The sequence below is a fragment of the Arachis duranensis genome, chromosome 6 (genome assembly GCF_000817695.3).
Source record: "Arachis duranensis cultivar V14167 chromosome 6, aradu.V14167.gnm2.J7QH, whole genome shotgun sequence".
NCBI classification, from domain to species: domain Eukaryota; kingdom Viridiplantae; phylum Streptophyta; class Magnoliopsida; order Fabales; family Fabaceae; genus Arachis; species Arachis duranensis.
In genome coordinates, this window is record NC_029777.3 from 9034185 (window position 1) to 9054296 (window position 20112).

The 20112-nt window shown below is 32.6% G+C and overlaps 2 protein-coding genes across 2 annotated transcripts; both read left to right on the forward strand.

Moving 5' to 3' along the window:
* Positions 1 to 4320: 4320 nt before the first annotated feature.
* On the forward strand, positions 4321 to 12334 carry LOC107492542 (sister-chromatid cohesion protein 3). Its single transcript, XM_016113585.3, has 22 exons — positions 4321 to 4487; positions 4613 to 4808; positions 5175 to 5287; positions 5482 to 5574; positions 5752 to 5915; positions 6000 to 6236; positions 6346 to 6490; positions 6605 to 6783; positions 6882 to 7027; positions 7123 to 7250; positions 7480 to 7653; positions 8006 to 8167; positions 8245 to 8445; positions 8529 to 8666; positions 8762 to 8965; positions 9061 to 9205; positions 9490 to 9596; positions 9697 to 9834; positions 10003 to 10268; positions 10354 to 10478; positions 11355 to 11633; positions 11863 to 12334. The coding sequence occupies exons 1-22, from the start codon at positions 4443 to 4445 to the stop codon at positions 11874 to 11876; spliced, it is 3399 nt and encodes a 1132-aa protein (XP_015969071.1). The 5' UTR covers positions 4321 to 4442; the 3' UTR covers positions 11877 to 12334.
* A 674-nt stretch (positions 12335 to 13008) lies between these two features.
* Positions 13009 to 14260, forward strand: LOC107492543 (60S ribosomal protein L21-1). The gene is made up of 2 exons (XM_016113586.2): positions 13009 to 13330; positions 13839 to 14260. Exons 1-2 carry the CDS (start codon positions 13094 to 13096, stop codon positions 14094 to 14096), a joined length of 495 nt encoding a protein of 164 aa, XP_015969072.1. The 5' UTR covers positions 13009 to 13093; the 3' UTR covers positions 14097 to 14260.
* Positions 14261 to 20112: the final 5852 nt, after the last annotated feature.

The following is a 20112-nucleotide window of genomic DNA, read 5'->3' on the forward strand; positions in this document are numbered from 1 at the left end:
AAACTGACCAAATAACGCAATGTTATCGCATCAATTACAGGAGAATACGTTTCTTCATAATCTATACCGGGCCTTTGTGAAAAACCTTGTGCCACAAGTCGGGCTTTATAGCGCACAACTTCATTTTTCTCATTTCGTTTTCTCACAAATATCCATCGGTATCCAACAGGTTTTACATCTTCAGGTGTACGGACTACAGGTCCAAAGACTTCACATTTTGCAAGTGAGTCTAATTCAGCCTTCATGGCTTCTTTCCTTTTTGGCCAATCATTCCTTTGTCGACATTCTTCGACTGATCTTGGCTCAAGATCTTTACTTCCATGCATGATATTTAATGCCACATTATATGCAAATATTTCATTGACAATTGTCTTATTTCGGTCTCATTTCTCTCCTGTAAAGACATAATTTATCGAGATCTCATCATTTTCACAATTTTCAGGTACCTGAACGTCTTCTGGCGTTAACACTACATCAGAATTTTGGACAACTGCAGGTGTCTTTACTATGTCTTTTTCAACAGAAATAGTATTTACCTCTTTTCTCTTTCGAGAATTTTTATCTTTGGAACCGACAAGCCTTCCACGCTTCTGGCATGTATTTGCTTCAGTGGCTATTTGTCCTACTGGGACATCTATTCGAATTGGGGCATTTTCCGCCCTACCACGCTTCTGGCGTGAATTTGCTTCAGTGGCTACTTGTCCTACTGGGACATCAATTTGAATTGGGGCATTTTCCGCTGGTATATAAGATTTAGTTATCCTCTTTGTATCAAAAAATGCACCAGGCAATTCATTTACTATTCTTTGCAAATGTATAATCTTTTGAACTTCTAGTTCACATTGCCCTGATCGAGGATCTAAATGCATCAACGATGATGCATTTCAATTAAGTTCCTTTTCAGGAAGCTTATTCTCTCCCCCTAATGTTGGAAATTTTGATTCATCAAAATGACAATCCGCAAATCGGGCTTTTAAATACATCTCCCGTTCGTATTTCAAGATATCTCACTATAGAGGGAGAATCATATCCAACATATATCCCCAATTTTCTTTGGGGTCCCATTTTGGTGCGATTAGGTGGTATAATGGGAACATATATCGCACACCCAAATACTCTTAAATGGGAAACATTTGGCTGCTGGCCAAAAGCTAATTGCATAGGAGAGAATTGATGGTAACTCGTTGGCCTCAAACGAATAAGTGTTGCGGCATGTAAAATAGCATGCCCCCAAACCGAGGTTGGGAGATTTGTTCTCATAAGTAAGCGTCTAGCAATCAATTGGAGGTGTTTAATAAGTGATTCTGCTAACCCATTTTGTGTGTGAACATAAGCTACTGGATGTTCAACACTTATTCCATTAGCCATACAATAAGCATCAAAAGCTTGGGAAGTAAATTCACCAGCATTATCAAGGCGAATTGCTTTGATTGGATTTTCTGGAAATTGTGCTTTTAATTGAATAATTTGAGCCAGTAATCTCGCAAACGCCAGGTTGCGAGAAGACAATAAGCACACATGTGACCATCTCGAAGATGCGTCTATTAGAATCATAAAATATTTGAAATATCCACATGATGGATGAATAGGTCCACATATATCACCTTGAATCCTTTCTAGGAATTCAGGGGACTCAAATCCAATCTTTACTGGTGATAGCCTTAAAATTAACTTTCCTTGAGAACATGCAGCACAACAAAATTCACTAGATTTAAGAATCTTCTGGTTCTTTAGTGAATGTCCATGAGAGTTTTCAATAATTTTCCTCATCATGGTTGTTCCCGGATGACCCAATCTATCATGCCAAGTTATGAATTCATTTGGGCTAGTAGACTTCTGGTTTAGGGTGGCATGTGATTCAATTGCACTAATCTTGGTATAATGAGTTGTGATATATAAATACTCATGATTTTCCTCATTTATAGTCTCAATATGATATTCATTTCGACGAATATCTTTAAAACTCAACAAGTTTCTCAGAGACTTGGTAGATAATAGTGCATTATTTATTATAAATTTTGTTCCTCCATGAAACAAAATTATAGCTCTTCCGGAGCCTTCTATCACATTGCCCGAGCCAATAATAGTATTAACATACTTTTTTTTGGCACAAGATGGGTAAAATATATAGTACTTTTAAAAATAGTGTGCGAACTTGCACTATCCGCAAGGCAAATATCTTCAGGATATGTCCTTACCATTTTTCTTCAAAACAAATGATAATAATAAAATGAGTAGAAGTACATACACAGTAAAATTATTCACATGAATACTTAACAAACACACACACACACACACACACACATATATATATATCAAACCATTCCATCATTGATCAAATAGCAAATATTTTCTTCAGAATCCTTAAAGAAATTAGATACATTATAATGAGTAGTAGAATTTTCATCATTTGAAACAAAATTTGTTTCCTTTTTCAAGGATGCTTGATAAAGATCAATTAGGTGCCTTGGGGTACAACAGGTACGTGTCCAATGACCCTTTCCACCACAACGGAAGCATTTATCCTCGATTAATCTATTTTGCCGATTGTTCCTTTCTTTATCCCACTTCTGGTGAAATCCTTTCTTGTGAACATAATTCATTTTCCTTTCATAATTTTTCTTATTATCAAAATCTTGCCATTTACCTTTTCTGGGGTTATAATTTGCTGCATTTGCTTCAGGAAATGGGGCGGCGCCAGCTGGGCGCGCTTCATGATTTTTTAAGAGCAACTCGTTGTTGCGTTCAGCAACAAGAAAGTAAGAAATTAACTCAGAATATTTTTAAATTCTTTTTCTCGATTGCTACTGCAGGAGCACATTCGATGTATGGAATGTTGAGAAAGTTTTCTCTAGCATATCGGGCTTGAGGAAGTATCACATGGTTGTACCTTTCTTCAAGGTCTTTAATTTCCACAGAGCTGCAGGATCTTTTAATGTGGGATATTCATTTTTCAATCATACGTCAAGATGACGACGAAGGAAAATTACGGTTTTGGCTTTATCCTTCTGGGATGTATTATTTTCAACCTTAATGGTATCTTAAAGATCCATTAAATCAAGATGAATTTTAACATCTATATCCATGATAAATAATTATTTCGAAATATATCAAGAGCATTAAATTTAAGATGAGAGAGTTTCAACATAATGAAAATTTGTTACCTGAAGTCTTCCTAAAATTTCGTTAGAGTTTCGTACTGATAACGTGTTATAAAATAACTAAATAAATAAGAAAGATGTAAATATAAAATAAGAAAATGTAAATAAGAAATTCTAGTATCAGTATTCACTACAATTACTATCACAATATAATTAATATATTAATATTGTAATATAAGAAAGAGAGAATAGTATAAGAGAAAAAAAAGAAATTGTTGTTATTGATTGTGTAATTATCAGAGGCTTAAGCCTCTATTTATATACATACATGAGGTAGCTTTTCAATATCATATTAAATTTAGTCATCTAGTCATCCTTAAAAAACTACACCTCATAAAAAATGGATCATCCACATAAGGTGTGATAGTATTCTTATCACAACACATCTATGAGATTTTTAAAATTGATTTATGCTTTCTCAAAATTGCTATCGCTTTTTGTACAATGCATACGCTGTGGTTTGAACTTTGGAGGAACAATCAATTCACTCTCATGGTTCGCGAAAATTATCACTTAGCAGTTAGCACAAGAGGAGTCAACGAGAAATAGACTAGGTTGTGACTTACTGACTCTGCAAAAAGACTGCTTCGCAAAATTTTTACTCCATTCAAACCATATCCATAGTAGTAAGCCAAAATTAAAGAGAGTTTAATCATATCTAACATGAATCCTTTTATTACTTCCTTAATGGAGCCGGAGGATATGTTACTAGTTCTAAGTAGCAAAATGGAATGCGATGAAATAATATTATGTGAAAAAGAAATGAGTGTAATAAGATATTATTTGCCAATGAATAATAGCTCAAATGACATAGTCTCTCCATACTCAATTAAAATGTTGCGGATTGAAACTTCTATCTTTGGTAAAAAAAAGATATTATTTAACTATTATTTAGATATTTGAATTATATAATTGAAGAATTTCCATGAATAAATTAGAATATTCGTTTCATCCCATTTCTTCTAATTTGGGATTAAAAAAAGGGGAAAAAACAGTGGTATTAGAATGAATTACGTCATCTATCTTCCTTAATTTTTCTTCAATCGTAATAATAACGAAATTATAAAAGATTATTTCCCTCCATTTTTATCCACCAGTTAAAAAAAAATAGGGAAAAGGGGAGAAAATGAATCATTAGGTCGTAATTCGTAAATACGTCTCATTTGGCGGGAGATTTCTTAATCCCCATTTTGGAGGGCAGTGTGTGAAACTGAAAACCCCTCTCTCTGTCTCTCTCCTTCAAGCGTGAACCAGATCACAGTGTTGCAGTTGCAGTAGGTCATGGAAGATCCAGCTCCAACCTCCGAAGCTTCCATTCGCCGTTCCGTAAGCATCCACCTCTCCAACTTCTTCACACTCATATCTTAGTTCATGCCTAATCCTGCTTCCAATCGACCTAATTTTTTATTTTTATGTTTTCTCTTCTTTTTTGATCCCCCCAAATTGAGCAGAAGAGAAACAGAGCTCCGACTCGAAAACAAGTAGCTCGGGAAGCCGAGGCCGAGAAGGCCGGCGAGGCCAGCGACCATGCCGAACGAGAGAGCTCGCCTGATGAATTTGACGAAGCGCGCCCAAAATCCAAGCGGGCTCGTGCCTCCGAAGGAACTTCCAGCGTCGCCCACAAAGCTGCTGATCTGAGATTGATTGGTAAACTAAAACACTCTGATTTCTTTACTGCTCCAATTTCTAGGGTTTCGAATGGGGTGAAATGAAATTCCAGTTCCGATTCCTTTTGAGTTGCTTCTGCGTCGCAGATTCGCCTGCTGAATTGCTTTGAACTATTTTCGCCACCTTTTTTTTTTGGTTTACATCATTATTTGTTGTACTGTTATTGTTTCTTTGATGTTAATGTTTTTCTCCCGCCTTCATTCGTATTTAATTGATTATTTTAAAACTTAGATTATTTTTGTTTCCATTTCAAAACTATGATTGATTGGTGTTGTAGATTTTGTTATTATTCTTATGAAGTAACTGAACTGACGCCAAATAAATTTTTTGGTTTGGTTTCTGTAGAGGTAGTGAAAGGCAATGGCAAACTCATTCCTCATGCGGTCAAGCTCTGGGTCGAGCGCTATGAGAAGGATTCAAAGCCTGCGATGGTTGAGCTCTTGACAATGCTGTTTGAGGTATTATGAAAATTCTCAAGCATTTCATGTTATAAAGAGTCCTAGAGAGCAGAGACATACATTTTCAAAGTGGATCCAGTATATTCTTGGAAACTTTATTATTTTCTTAGATTTTCAAGTTATTCGGGGAGCAAAATACTTACAAATTTGAGAACTATAACTGGTACTGATGAAATGAAATTTTAAATGGTCAGGCATGTGGAGCCAAGTATTATGACAAAGGTGATCTCGTGGACGAGACTGATGTTGATGATGTTGTTGTTGCTCTTGTCAGTTGTGCGAAGAAGGTATACCATTTTCACCTGTCTTGTTTTCAAAAGTGAATTTCATAATAGTGATAGTACAGGTGTGAAGGCTGAACCTCATCTTTTTGATGTAATGATCATTATTTTTAATTATTTGTAGACATTAATTCTCCAACCCCCCTTTTCCTTTTCTTTTAATATCTGAATCTGAAATTCTAGGGCGAAGCAGAAGATTATCAAAATTCCAAAAAGAGGGAGTTCAAAAACTTCAAAGGGAATCTAGAATCATTCTGGGAAAATTTGGTTCGTGATTGTCAGCATGGCCCATTATTTGATAAGGTTTTATTTGACAAGTGCATGGACTATATCATTGCACTTTCATGGTTAGTAATAATATGATTGCATAGAGCTTTTGAGTTTGCCAAAATTTATATATAATTGTCTTATCTATTGCGCTGCCTATGTAGCACCCCTCCAAGAGTTTATCGTCAAGTTGCCTCATTGATGGGTCTTCGGCTTGTCACATCATACATTAGTATTGCTAATATGCTTCGTTCACAAAGAGAGACTACTCGTAGACAACTGGATGCTGAAAAAAAGAAAAAAACTGAGGGACCTCGGGTGGAATCACTAAATAATAGGTTTTCTGATACTCATGAAAAAATAACATTGTTGGAGGAGATGATGCGCAAGATATTTACTGGGTAGGTGTTCCCTGAAGTAACTATTTAAAGGAAAGAATCTAATGTTCTTTCATGAGTATTACAATTTGTGGTTGTGTTTCTAACATTTCTGCATAATGCTTTTATGGAGGTTATTTGTGCATCGCTATAGAGACATTGACCCAAATATCAGGATGTCATGCATTGAGTCACTGGGTGAATGGATCCTGTCATATCCATCACTTTTCTTGCAGGATTTGTACCTAAAATATCTTGGCTGGACACTGAATGACAAAGTAATGAACACGTTTTACATTTTTTATGATACATTTTTTTAATTGCATATGTATCATACAACTTACTTTTTTCTACTCTTTTCTTTTACCTGTTCCCCACGCCCTAACTTGTAGAATGCCGGGGTAAGAAAGGCTTCCATAAATGCACTTCAGAATCTTTATGAAGTGGATGACAATGTACCAACCCTAGGTTTATTTACTGAAAGATTTTCTGGCCGGATGATTGAGCTTGCTGAGGACATTGATGTTTCTGTAGCTGTTTGTGCCATTGGTCTTGTCAAGCAACTACTTAGGTCAGAATGTCAAACCTTTTCCAATAATATATTACCTGTTTGGTGGGAAGTTTTATGGCATAGATTGTCATTTGAGAATTGGTTTTTGTTTGCTGCAGACATCAACTTATTCCTGAAGATGACTTGGGTTCTTTGTACGATTTGTTGATTGTTGACACCCCAGAAATCAGGCATGCCATTGGTGCATTAGTGTATGATCACTTGATTGCTCAAAAATTTAGTACATCCCAATCAGGATCAAGAGGTCTTAAATCTATTCGTGATTATTTTCATTTTAAAATTGATACCATGCATTATTCTGTATGTGGCAGACATTTGACAAAGGCATTTTCTTTCTAGGTGAAACTGGCAATTCTTCTGAGGTCCACCTTAAGAGAATGCTGCGAATCCTGGAGGAGTTCCCACAAGATCCAATTTTGAGTATTTATGTGATAGATGATGTTTGGGAATACATGAAAGCTATGAAGGTATGGCTATATGACACTGTCCCTGCCTTTTTACATGTATATAAAAGAATGCTCAGGGGAAGGCATGAATGAGGGAGAACTGGAGCAGGTTCTCCTAGGCCCTATCTAACTTTGCTGAGCTGGAGGAGAGACAATAGAGGGATGGAAGAGGACCTAAAGTTACTCAAGTTAGGCCTGTTGTAACAATTTACTGAATAATATTCACTAGTTTCATATGTTTTGCTTGCAGGATTGGAAGTGCATCGTATCCATGCTTCTCGATGAAAATCCATCGGCTGAGCTCTCTGATAATGATGCAACAAACTTGGTGCGACTCTTGTGTGCATCTGTGAAGAAGGCTGTTGGAGAGCGGATTGTACCTGCTACTGACAACAGAAAGCAATACCACACCAAAGCCCAAAAAGTATGCGAGCTTGGTTTCTAACTCTTGTATTGCAATTTCCTGGGCTCTCTCTCTCTCTCTCTTTCTCTCTCTCTCTCTCTCTCTCTCTCTCTCTCTCTCTCTCTCTCTCTTTTTTATAGAGTAGTTTGCTTCTGAGACTGTATTTTCAAAGTGTAATTATGATAATGTCATATTATTTAGTTATTTTGGGCTACAGAAAAAATTCGATCACTTGGAACTTGGCTAGTAGCAATGAGTACTCTGTAGTTTTGTATAATGCTCATGCTGGTGGTTGATTGATGTTTGTTGCGATAGAAGTGTCTGTTCTGTGTTCATGACAGACTCTAATCTCGTTTGATCCAATAAATGGCAGGAAGTATTTGAAAATAATAAACAGGACATATCTGTTGCTATGATGAAGAGTTACCCGTTACTCTTGCGGAAGTTTATTTCAGATAAAGCAAAAGTGTCATCTCTGGTTGAGATTGTTTTGTACATGAACCTTGAGCTTTATTCCTTGAAGAGGCAGGAGCAGGTTAGTGAATTATTCTTGCAGATTGTTCCAATCTGTTCACATTCTTTCTGGAAAATTAACGAGTGCTTCCTTTTCAGAATTTCAAAAATATGCTCCAGCTTATGAAAGAAGTGTTTTTTAAGCATGGTGACAAGGAACCTCTGAGAGCTTGTGTAAAGGCAATTAATTTTTGTTGCATAGAAAGTCAAGGGGAATTGCAAGATTTTGCGCGTAATAAGTTAAAGGAACTTGAGGATGAACTTATCTCTAAGCTGAAATCTGCAATTAAAGAAGTAGTGGTATGTTCCACTTAATTGTGTTGTATTCTGTTATTTCTTGGATCTAGTGGAAGAAATTAACCTACAGTGTGATGAGAATGCAGGATGGTGGTGATGAATATTCTCTTCTTGTAAACTCTAAGAGGTTGTATGAACTCCAGTTGTCAAAATCAGTGCCTATCCATAGCATATATGGAGACATTGTAGCGGTGTTACGTGATTTTAGAAATATGGAGGATGAGGTGTGTAAATGCTTTCTCAACGCTGACATCATGTTTTACATGTCATTCTTATTTGTTTGATTATTAATATTAATTTTCTGCATTTTACCATTCAGGTTGTTTGTTTCCTGCTTCTGAACATGTATATGCATCTAGCTTGGGCTCTACATTTTATCGAAAATGAAGAATGTGTTTCTGAAGCATCTTTAGTTTCTGTTATTTCTAAGCGCGATACCTTGTTACAAGAACTTGAATACTATCTTAACATGGCTACTGACAGCAAGGAAGGGGGTAGACTCGGAAGTGAGCTAGGTTGCAGAGTAAGAACTTGCTTTCCTTTCTACTTTCGTAGTATAAATAAGTTGAAGTCTTGAGTTCTTAGGACTAGTCTGATAAAAATGTTTTATTGGCAAAGGTGTGCACTATACTTGTAGAAACATGGTTCTTATTTAGAAGCACACTTTTCTCCAAGACAAAGCTGGAAAAATTAGGATATGCGCCAAGTGCAGACATGCTTCAAAAGTTTTGGGAACTTTGTCAACAACAACTTAATGTATCAGGTGACCCCAGACATTTATGTTAAAGTTGATGGACTTGTGTGAAGATTCATCCTAAGTTTCTTATTAAATTTTTTAAAAAACATAATATGTTAATATTCTTATTGTATACTCTTGAACTTGACATTTGATGTTTACTTTGCTTATTAACTTTGGTGTTAATGCTGCTAAATCTTCCTCATTGATGTATCCTCATTTTTTGTTGTATGTGTGTGTGCACGCACATACTGTGTATTCATTTTGTTTTTAATTTTAGAAGACTGTTTAACTTGCTTATCGTTTTTCAGACGAGATGGAAGAGGAAGATGTCAACAGAGAGTATGCTGAGGAGTTAAATAGAGATGCTGTTATGCTTGCTGCTGGAAAACTGATTGCTAATGATGTTGTTCCAAAGGTAAATTGTTTTGTTTAAGAACTATTGGCGTTCTTTTTCTTATTCTTTTTTGGCTGGTAAATCTATTTTGATAGTAAAAATTTGGCTATTCTTGTTACAGGAATATCTTGCTTCTGAGATCATTTCTCACTATGTAATGCATGGGGCAAGTGTTGCTGAGATTGTAAAGAATCTGATCACAGTTCTGAAGAAAAAAGAAGATGATTTAGCCACCATTTTTTTTGAAGCACTTAAAAAGGTAAGAGCTTTGAAGTAGGTGTTTTAACCATGCTATGATATTTTTATGACAAATAAATCTGGATCAACCTTTCCACCACGTTTCTGCCTCTGGAAGATCTGTATATATATTTCACCCTCTTCTTCCCTCTTCTGTCCCAACTTCCTCACCTATTTATGCTGGTACCAGGCATACCGTCAACATATTGTGGATATCTCTGACAGTGAAACTGACCCTTCAGAAAGCAACTCCTTCTCAGGATGTAAAGATCTGGCTGCTCGGCTCTCTGGAACATTTGTTGGTGCTGCCAGGGTCAAGCACAGGTTAGACATTTTAAAAATTGTCAGGGATGGCATTGAATATGCTTTTGTTGAAGCTCCGAAACACTTGTCATTTCTGGAAGCAGCAGTGCTCCAGTTTGTGTCAAAACTCCCTGCAGCAGATGTGTTGGAAATGTAAGAGTTTCTTCTCATTTTATTAATGCTATTCAAACCTGGTATCAGCTGTACACAGTTTAATGCTGCTGCTTTTTATGGATAGTATGAAGGTTGTTCAAAGTCGAACAGCAAATGTCAATACTGATGAAAATCCAAGTGGTTGGCGTCCCTATTACACATTTATTGACATCCTACGTGAAAAATATGCAAAGAATGAAGGGTTTCAAGGTAATCTTTTGCATTTCTTTCCCAGCTGTATTTATTGTCCCATATAGGTAAACAATATTGCAAACATCCTGTTAGATCTTCACTTAAATAAAATACTCATTATTACATGGTGCTATTAAAATTTGTTGTAGATGATTTGTTAGATTTCCACTGAAACAATATATAAAATAGTCATTATTAAAAAATGGTGCTTTTACAATGTGTTGTCGTATTTGTTACATGGAGAGGATATTAGTTTATTTATGAGTTGATCTCCACTGAAACAATATATAAAATAGTTTATTAAATAATGGTGCTATTACAATGTGTTATTGCGTATTTGTTACATGGAGAGCATATTAGTTTATTAATGAGTTTATATATTTATCCTTCTATTATTTTAAAACCACTGGGTTGTTATTTTAGTTTGGTTTGGGTTTGCTAAGTATGCAACATATTTCAAAGCTTTTTGCCGTTGGAAATCTGAGTTTTTATCAATTCTGTCTCTGGTCTTGCATTTGTTTCTCATTTGTTCCCATGAATTTGAAGTTCTCTTCAAGATGATGCTGGAAGTTGATTAATTCTCACGACATAAGATATGCACCTTGATAATACCCTATGAGTATAGCTTAGTACTCTCCAGTTTATCAAACAAATCTAGTACTTGGTTGGTAGTAAGTGCCTTTTGTTGGTCATCAATTGAGCTCTAGGGAACATGTGATCTCAACGGTTTCATTTAGCCACATCTTGCGATGATTTATATGTTTTGCAATATTATAAGTGATAGCTAAATGACACCATAAATTGCCTTTCGTTTTTCTTAGCATGCTACATTATGTAATTTATGTCTGAGAATGAATATATTTAATGGACGAGCTAACTAATAATTGTTTCCAGATGAGAGGGAAGGGGTTGCTGTACGGCGCAGGGGTCGTCCTCCTAAGAGGCAGAACATACCAGGAAAGAAACTTTTTGATGAGCAAAGTTCAAGTGAGGACGAGGACTCCATTAGTGCATCTGAACAAGATGGACAAGATGAAGGTGGAAAGGAAGATGAGGATGACGAAGACGCTCCTTTGATACATTCAATCAGACCATCATCTAAGTTAAGATCGCTGGGAAAGGCAGGGAATTCTGCAAGAGCTGCAGATAATTTATCTGCTTCTAGAACATCAGGCATGTCTTGTCTTGGCAATTGATGATTTGCATATCAATCTTATAACTAAAGGCTAAGTTAACACATTAAAGTTAAAATAAAATTTGATTGTTTTGACTTCAGAAAACATTTTTGTTTTACTTTTACCATGCAAGATAATCAGATATTATCTAATATCACTGAAGGGCACGCCTCAGTAGTTTACCTAATTTAGTCTGTAAGCTACTAACTACTGTGTCGATTTTGCAGCTGCATCAAACTAGTTCTCCAAGGTTGAAAGCTACGTGTATAGTTTGCAAATGCTTCGGTTGCATATCCGATTTGCTCTAATTCTCCTTTCCCTCTACTGGACGGCAGCTTCTTAATAGGAAAAAGACCTGCTGCTGTTGATTGCCAGTTTAGATTATGAATACTTGTCTGTAATTTAATTTCGACGTGTCGATTGTATATGATAGTAATACTGTAATCGTTGTGTTAGTCAAGATGGTTAGCCTTTCTGCTAAATATAATTCTGCAAAATGCTCTTTCTTGGAGCCTAATTATTGAACTGGAAAGTTGGCATTACCTTGTCACTTAAAAACTATCGGCTTTGTGGCCAAAATTTCCTGGCTTTCTGCTGAAAATTGAGATGCGCTTAATGCACTTTGGTTGACCGCTGCTTTTGGTCATTCTTAACAGTTAACACGAAATAAATCAGCCGAAGTTTCTTTTTTTTTTTTAACTTCTTAAGCTTATTTTTCTCCTTGGTAAAATGGCCTCTGCAAGTTTCAATGCGAAATCATATTTTTAAGTAAGAGGAGAAAGAAGAAAGAAGAAAGTGAAATAATAAATGGTAATTAGATGTGGTGGAAGAAAGAAATTGATTTATATTAAGGGCTTAACTATCATGAGTTTTAACTTTTAAGGATACATATTAAGGGGGGATGGATTACTAATCAAAATTTTTAATTTAATAAATATATTAAAAAACAAATTTGATATATTTTATATAAAATTTTAATTATTAATTTTAATTTGTGTCTTTATAACACATGTTAATTAAAACTTTACATGAAATAGTAAATAAGACCCTTTTCTTATTTTTAAAAAGAAAATTGTCAATCTAAAACTCTTTTTACATGTGGATAGAAATTCAGGTTCTAAACTAAACAGAGTTAATTTTGATATTTTTCAATAGCATATATAAATATAAATGAAAATCTAATACATTGCCCTGCGAAATTGAAAACTCAAATAATAATAATAATAATAAGGCAGGTAGCTCATGTTAAAAAAAAAAGAGAATAAGGTCATATTACAGCCCATAAAATTGAGAGCTTAAGAAAAGCCCATGGCCCAAAAAGAAATCAGGGAAAACCCTAAGGGGCAGATACCACCTATAAAATCAATTGCAAACATGAGAGTGAAGCTGTTACCTCTTCCAGCAGACAAAAACCCTAGTTTGTGTGCGTTAGCGGAGGTAAGGTAAGGTAAGGTAAAGATGCCGGCTGGTCATGGTTTGAGGTCACGCACTAGAGACTCGTTCTCTCGTCCATTCAGGAAGAAGGGTACCATCGCCCTCACCACCTACCTAAGGACCTACCACATCGGCGACTACGTCGACATCAAGGTCAATGGTGCTGTCCACAAGGGTATGCCTCACAAGTTCTACCATGGCCGCACCGGTCGTGTCTGGAACGTCACCAAACGCGCCATTGGTGTCGAGGTCAACAAGCAGGTAATGTTTTTAGATCTGATTTGTTGTTTATTTCACTGTAATTTGTATCTTCGTTTTGGACATTAGGGTTCAATATCTAATAATCATAATTTAATAGCTTTCTTTAGCGATTAATTTGATGTTGACACAGATCAGGTTATACATGCTTTTAGTATTTTTCAATGTATTTTGATGATTGTTGCTAATTAGTACATCTTCTAAATGTGAGTTAGCGTGCTTACTTGTTCTAGTAGTGTGTTCTGTAGAAAAAAATTTGGTTTTTACGGTTTCTGAGTTATGAATTATTAGTGTGTTCCTCACTTTCCTGCCTGGTGGAAATACAATGATTAAAGAGAATATAAAAAAAGTTGGTGTGTGGTTTGTCAAACTTGAGCAAATGAATTGTTGTATTTCATTCATTCTTTCAGATCGTGGGACTCTTTATATTGTAATAACTTTTTTTTTGTTAAATGTTGCTATTATACATTTATAAAAGCTTATTAATAGTCTGTGTTTTTGTGTGACCCAGGTGGGGAATAGAATAATCAGGAAGAGAATTCATGTGCGTGTAGAGCACGTTATGCCTTCAAGGTGCACTGAGGAGTTCCGCCTCAGGAAGATCAACAATGACAAACTGAAGGCTGAGGCAAAGGCTAATGGACAAAAGATTAGTACCAAGAGACAGCCTGAGGGACCTAAACCTGGATTCATGGTTGAAGGTGCCACATTAGAGACTGTGACTCCCATTCCATATGATGTTGTCAATGATCTTAAAGGAGGGTATTAGGTTGTTGTTTCTTGTTTTTTGGAATTTACTTAGTTTTGTTTGGATATTGAGTCCTCTTTCCTTTTTGCATTGGGAAGCCATATATTTTTATGAACAATCAAACTCAAGTTTTGTTTTGTTTATTTAACTCTAAATGCAAGGTTATGTGTTTTTATTCTCTTTAATATGTGCTTTTTTGTTTTCAATTATTTCATATGCTGAGCGCCAAGTGGAGTACCTGTTCTTGATAGTCAAAAGCAATATAACTTCAATTACTATTATGAAATTGAAGAGATAAATTCATAAACAGAGCGTAACAATTGTTGATAACAAAACCTATAAGTTTCTTGTGCCAAATTCGTCGAGCATGGCAATCTTCTATATGAACCTGAAGTGGACTTCGGATCTTGGGTTTTTTTAAGTTGTTACAACATGATATTGCTGTTTTCAGTTACTAGCAAATTCAACACAGTTGCTAATTTCTAGTTTTCGTAATTGTAATGCTTTAATTTTATAAACGTGACATAAAAGCATAATGTAATAATTTTGGAATGGATGCATCAGGACTATGTTTTCTGGGCATTCCAAGTGCCTAGAGTATCCAATATCTTTCTATAAACATGTAGTTAGGTATCACTCTTTCATTGTTACATCACTATAACTAATTCACAGGAGAATTACGCTTGTCCTTAAGAACAAGCTGATTTAACAAATGTTGTCCTCATCTGGACTTATGATTTGGTAATTTTTTTTGTGGAAGAAAAATGAGAATGCAAGTTGTAGGACTTAATAAGGACTTCTACAAATTATTATAGAAACTTTTGGTGGCATGGCCTTCCAAAGTCCAAACAAAACCAAATTAATAATCTTGATGAATCAAGGGCCACTATTGTATTGATACGAACTTTTTATCTCCATTAGGACACAACTTATGAACCTATCAAAATCACCTTCGTAATTGAGTAATTTGAAATGAAAGAATCAGTGCTCAAAGATAAGAAACTTGTCACGAGTGGTACAGAAAGCAATATTGGAGTTATTAGATACTTTGATCTGTTCATACTCTTTTTTAAGTAAAGTTGTTCTGTTTTACTCAGATTTGGCCAAACATGAGGTATCTATCATGGTAATGTTCAACCTTGTTCATGACTCCATTTCAATTCTAGACAACAGCTGTCAATTCTCAAATAACTAGTCTATGCTTTTTGGATTTTGTTTATTGAACTAAAAACTGCACCAATTACTTTCTATATTATCCATTCCTTTGTTACAAGATGAAATCACCTTACATACTCCCCCCATCTCCTCCTCATGCTTATCTTCTCATGTATTAATCATCTTCCATAATCCTTTAGCTTATTTCTTTCACTATATTCATGCACTGTTATCTACAAACTCTCATAGTTTCTCACTCTTGTTGAATTGCATGTGTTAGAATATATTAAGATCAATTAGTTTTCCCTAGAATTATTTAGCATATCTGAATATTTATTATATGATATTATGTCTTTATTATTTCAATTCTTTAAGCAGCTATAAAAATTCTTCGAAATAACTTGAATACAGGCAAATCTTTTCTTTATTGCTCTTTCTTACCTTTCTATCAATATCAATTTATGTTAACTACTCAAGGTGTAATTTGTTTTTTTTTTTCAAGGGTTCTCGAAGATTTAGACTTTATATGATAAACAACACTTTTATGCAGTAACTAGCCATTCTTAATACTTAGATAAAGAAGACTATTTAGATAATTTATGTAAAGAATAGCTAAATTTCAGTAGATAACTTAAAATGTTAGACTATATTACTTAACAAAATACATGTTATTATCTTAACTATCATCTTCTCACGAAGACATAGTAGATACCTAGATAATATTATACATAACAGAACCAATTAGCCAAAGTTCATTAATGAGGATTGGTACATTTTTTGTTTTGGGCAGGTTTAGCATGTGATTATGTAGTAAAAGGAGGAGCTACAGTCAATGGCGCAAGGATCCCAGAACACTGGTGCCACAAGATGATTCGTTTAAACAAATGTGAATCACAGAAATGTTATGAAGAGTGCTGTAAAGAACAATATGGCAGTGGAGATTGCAAGGGTGCCACTTGCATATGCACATACTATTGTAAAGATCCTCCACTCTACTAACGGAAATATTTGATAACAAACAACTATTAGCCAAAGTTAAAACTTGTCTTATTTAGTATTTATTAATTCTAACAACAATTAATAAATATTAAATAAGATAAATTTTGACTGGTTTTTTTGTAATTTAGTACCAATCCTTCTTTCTCTTATGTAGTTATGCTTTTCCTCCCTACTATGTAACGTTTTTACTACTACATGGTTTATCAACTTTCTGCCCTATGAGCAATGCAAATTAAACAAAAAATAATTATGAGCAATGGCAATGCTATATATATTGCTAGGATTTAATTTCTAAGTTTTTTTTATTATACTATTATTATATCAATAAAGATGGTTAATTTTCACATATTTTACTATTTTAATTGTTATGTAAATGAACAAATTGAACTCGTATTCCTATTAGGCCAAATTTGCTTCCTCACCAAATAATTTGCCGGCTTTCAAATTGACGGAAAAAAAAGGTGGAACAAAGTAACTATAAGTTGTCATGAGTCATTACCAAACTAAATTTAATTAGTGTTTAATTATTTTAGAAATTATTTTAATTGATCTTATTTTATTTTATTTTTGGGAATTCTAATGCTAAGTGGCTACCATATACTCAATGGAAGTGTATTTGAACATTTGTAACCCTAACTCAGACAAGAAGGACAAAAATAAATGAACAAGAGAAAGTAAATATATGTTTGATTTGTATTTTTATTTTTAATATTTATGTTATTATCCTTTTTCATAAAATTCTAAAAATATATAACAGTAAAAATAAAAATATAAAATAAATATACAAACCAAAGTATCATAAATTTAGCCATATCAAGTATGCATTATCTTATAAGATGAAATGGTGAATGGAAAAGCCGAAAGTGCATTGTTGGCCATGTGCAAAAATCCATAAAGAAATTACAAATTAAAAGTGTTAAAGACTCAATCCGAATTGACATAAATTTTAAGTATATTTTATTAGGTTTGGATTTATTTTTTGATTTGTTTTCTTTTTTTTTTTTTGAATTTGTTCTGATTCAAAACGTATCTATCTATTCTATTATATAAAAATCGGATTTCTGTATTTAATGATGGAATTGACGTGGCATGTTTCTTAGAGTGTTTTTCGATTTATTTCTTTTAATTAATTAAAAACAAGTTATTACGATAAACTAATTAACTATATCAACTTAATTTGGTAGTATTTCTTAATTTATTTATTTTAATATTCTGTTAATATTTTTAATTTATTTCTTTTAATTTATTAAATCAAATTTATTGTGTGTACTAATTAATTAATTTGATTAATTTATTAGTCATTAAAATAATAAATCTATGAATAAAATAGGCAACTAAGATATTTTTAACTAATAATCAAATCAAATCATATATATTGAACTAAATTCAAATAATTTGAATTAAGGACTAAATTAAAATAAGATAATTTCTTATTTATTCAAGTTGAGTGCAATAAATACAAATTAATTTTGTTAGATAATCATAGTTGTATAGTCTACTATATATAGATGGGCACACAAAATTATAAAAGTCGTGATTTGTATAGTTCTTGCTATTTCAACTTTTCTTTTCTTCTTCTTCTTCTTTTTTATGTATAATTTCTTTTATATATAAATGTACCAAAAATGAAAAAGTACGGATGAATGTTTTATTGATTGTTTATTTGATGAATATATCTCAATTTAGGCATTCTATTAGATAGAAGAATATTTTTTTTATAGTATTAGATAGAAGAATATTTATTAAAATGAATATTTTCATTGTAATATTTTTTTTCAATTATCATATTTTTATGCCAGTCGTGTAAATTTTTTGAAGGCACAAGATAATAAAATAGGTTGGCATTAATATCATTAGAAACTAAATTTAATGGTTCAAATATGCACCACTAATTATGTTAAAAAAGTAATTTTTTAATAATAATATGATTTACATATTAATTTCGAAATTAGACTCAATTACGCTAAAATTTTAAAGGTAATATAGAATTTGATAATAAAATTAATATTTATTAAGAAAATAAATTTATTTATGGCTATTTCCTAATTATAAATATTAAGATTTATGAAAAAATATTAATGTCATCATTCTTATTAATTAAATCATAATATTAGGTAGTTGATAGTTTTATAGGTGAAAATCTACTTAATATACTAAAACTGGGTTTTCCCCCAACTAATAAGAGTGACGTGTCACTTTCTCGTGAGTCCGTTTTCCCTCCAATATTTAGTATTTTTTTTACTACTTCATAGAATAAGAATGTATTCTTCATTTTTCATTGAAGTTGATCCTTTTAAGGTACAATTTATAATTTTTTATAATATTTTTCATATACTCATTCTATTATATTATTCTTTTAAAAATTTATTAATTGTTGTTACTCTAAGTTATTCTTATCGTCTAATGTTCCAGTTCGATTATCTTTTACCACAATCGTTTACAATGCATCACATCCATGAAATACCTCATCGAGTTGTCTTCACTGATTCGGGTTCCAACTACATGGATGTAAGCGTTCAAAGAAGAGGCAATAGTCTCTACTTTACCGAAGGATGTAAGCGTTTAGTTTTGCTAAATTCATGACAAATTCAAATATGCAATTTCAACGATTGGTAATATATTTAAATTTTCTTAGTTTAAGCTGTTCATTATTAGAAAAGGGGCAATAATTTCTACTTTACCAAATGATTGTTGGATCTACTCACCTATCATGACCAACCTAATGGAATGTGGTTAAAGGAGGATGAGTAAATTATTATAATTTTAATTATTCGATTAAAATTGTAATATCAGTTGTGATATTTTAATTATTAATGCATTATTAAACTACTTATCAATAATTTTAATTATCTAATATTTGTAATTTATTTTTATAATTAAAATAATTAAAATTAAGTATATCGTTATTAAACTACTTATCAATAATTTTAATTATCTAACATTTATAATTTACTCATCCTCCTTTTTTATCAAATTATTATAATTGTTTGGTTGCATAATTTTTCATTAGATTCACCATCCTAAATTGGTCAATTTGGTTCAAATTTAGATTTTGTTTTTCTTTTTATTTTTTTTAATTGCTCTTATTGCAGCAAGTGTCCTCAGATTTTTATTGTGAGGAATGCCTCAAACTCTCAATACTTTTGTCATCCTTTTCGTTGTGTTTTTATCTCTATTGAGGTACTATTAATTTTAAATTTGTACGAATTTTAAATGTTGATACTTACGATATTATTTCAGTTGGTTGTCGTTACGAGAATGACTTTATACTATACATGACTAAAGACTAGAATAGATTCAATATTGTTTAAGTAATTTTGGTTTTAATATTAGTATTTGATTAAATTATAATTATAGAATTTTAAATTATTGCCTCAATTTATATATTATGATTATTTTTCGTGGATGTACTATTTTTAAATAATTTAATAATTAATAAAATAAAGTAGTGTCAAGTATATTATTTAAGTTTATTTTTATTCTTTATTTCTTTATTGGTATTTTCATTATATTTGACAAAAAAAACTCTACCTAAATATATAGTTTTCGTTGTCCTAAGCACAATTTAGTTGCCAATAAAAACCGATTTTATCTATAAAAAATAATGAAACATGTATCTTTTGATATTATATTAATATAGTAAGTAGACATTATGATATAATAATATCTTTAATTGTATTATAATTAGTTCATAAATAATATATAATTATATTATTTTAGGAAAAATTTTTCATTATAATTATATCAAATTAATATTTAATTATGATAAAATATGTTAATTATAATTATATCATAAAATTATAATAATTACGATAGTTATGTTATATATTTTAATCATTTATGTAAGTAAATAAACTAGAAAACAATCAAATCAAATCATGAC

Excerpts from the sequence above, each read along its gene's own strand:
- LOC107492542 (XM_016113585.3), top strand. The coding sequence starts at position 4,443 with ATGGAAGATCCAGCTCCAACCTCCGAAGCTTCCATTCGCCGTTCC. Across the intron at positions 6,491-6,604 it reads GCTGGACACTGAATGACAAA|AATGCCGGGGTAAGAAAGGC; the intron begins GTAATGAACACG and ends CCTAACTTGTAG. Across the intron at positions 8,168-8,244 it reads CCTTGAAGAGGCAGGAGCAG|AATTTCAAAAATATGCTCCA; the intron begins GTTAGTGAATTA and ends CTTCCTTTTCAG.
- LOC107492543 (XM_016113586.2), top strand. The coding sequence starts at position 13,094 with ATGCCGGCTGGTCATGGTTTGAGGTCACGCACTAGAGACTCGTTCTCT. Across the intron at positions 13,331-13,838 it reads GTGTCGAGGTCAACAAGCAG|GTGGGGAATAGAATAATCAG; the intron begins GTAATGTTTTTA and ends TGTGTGACCCAG.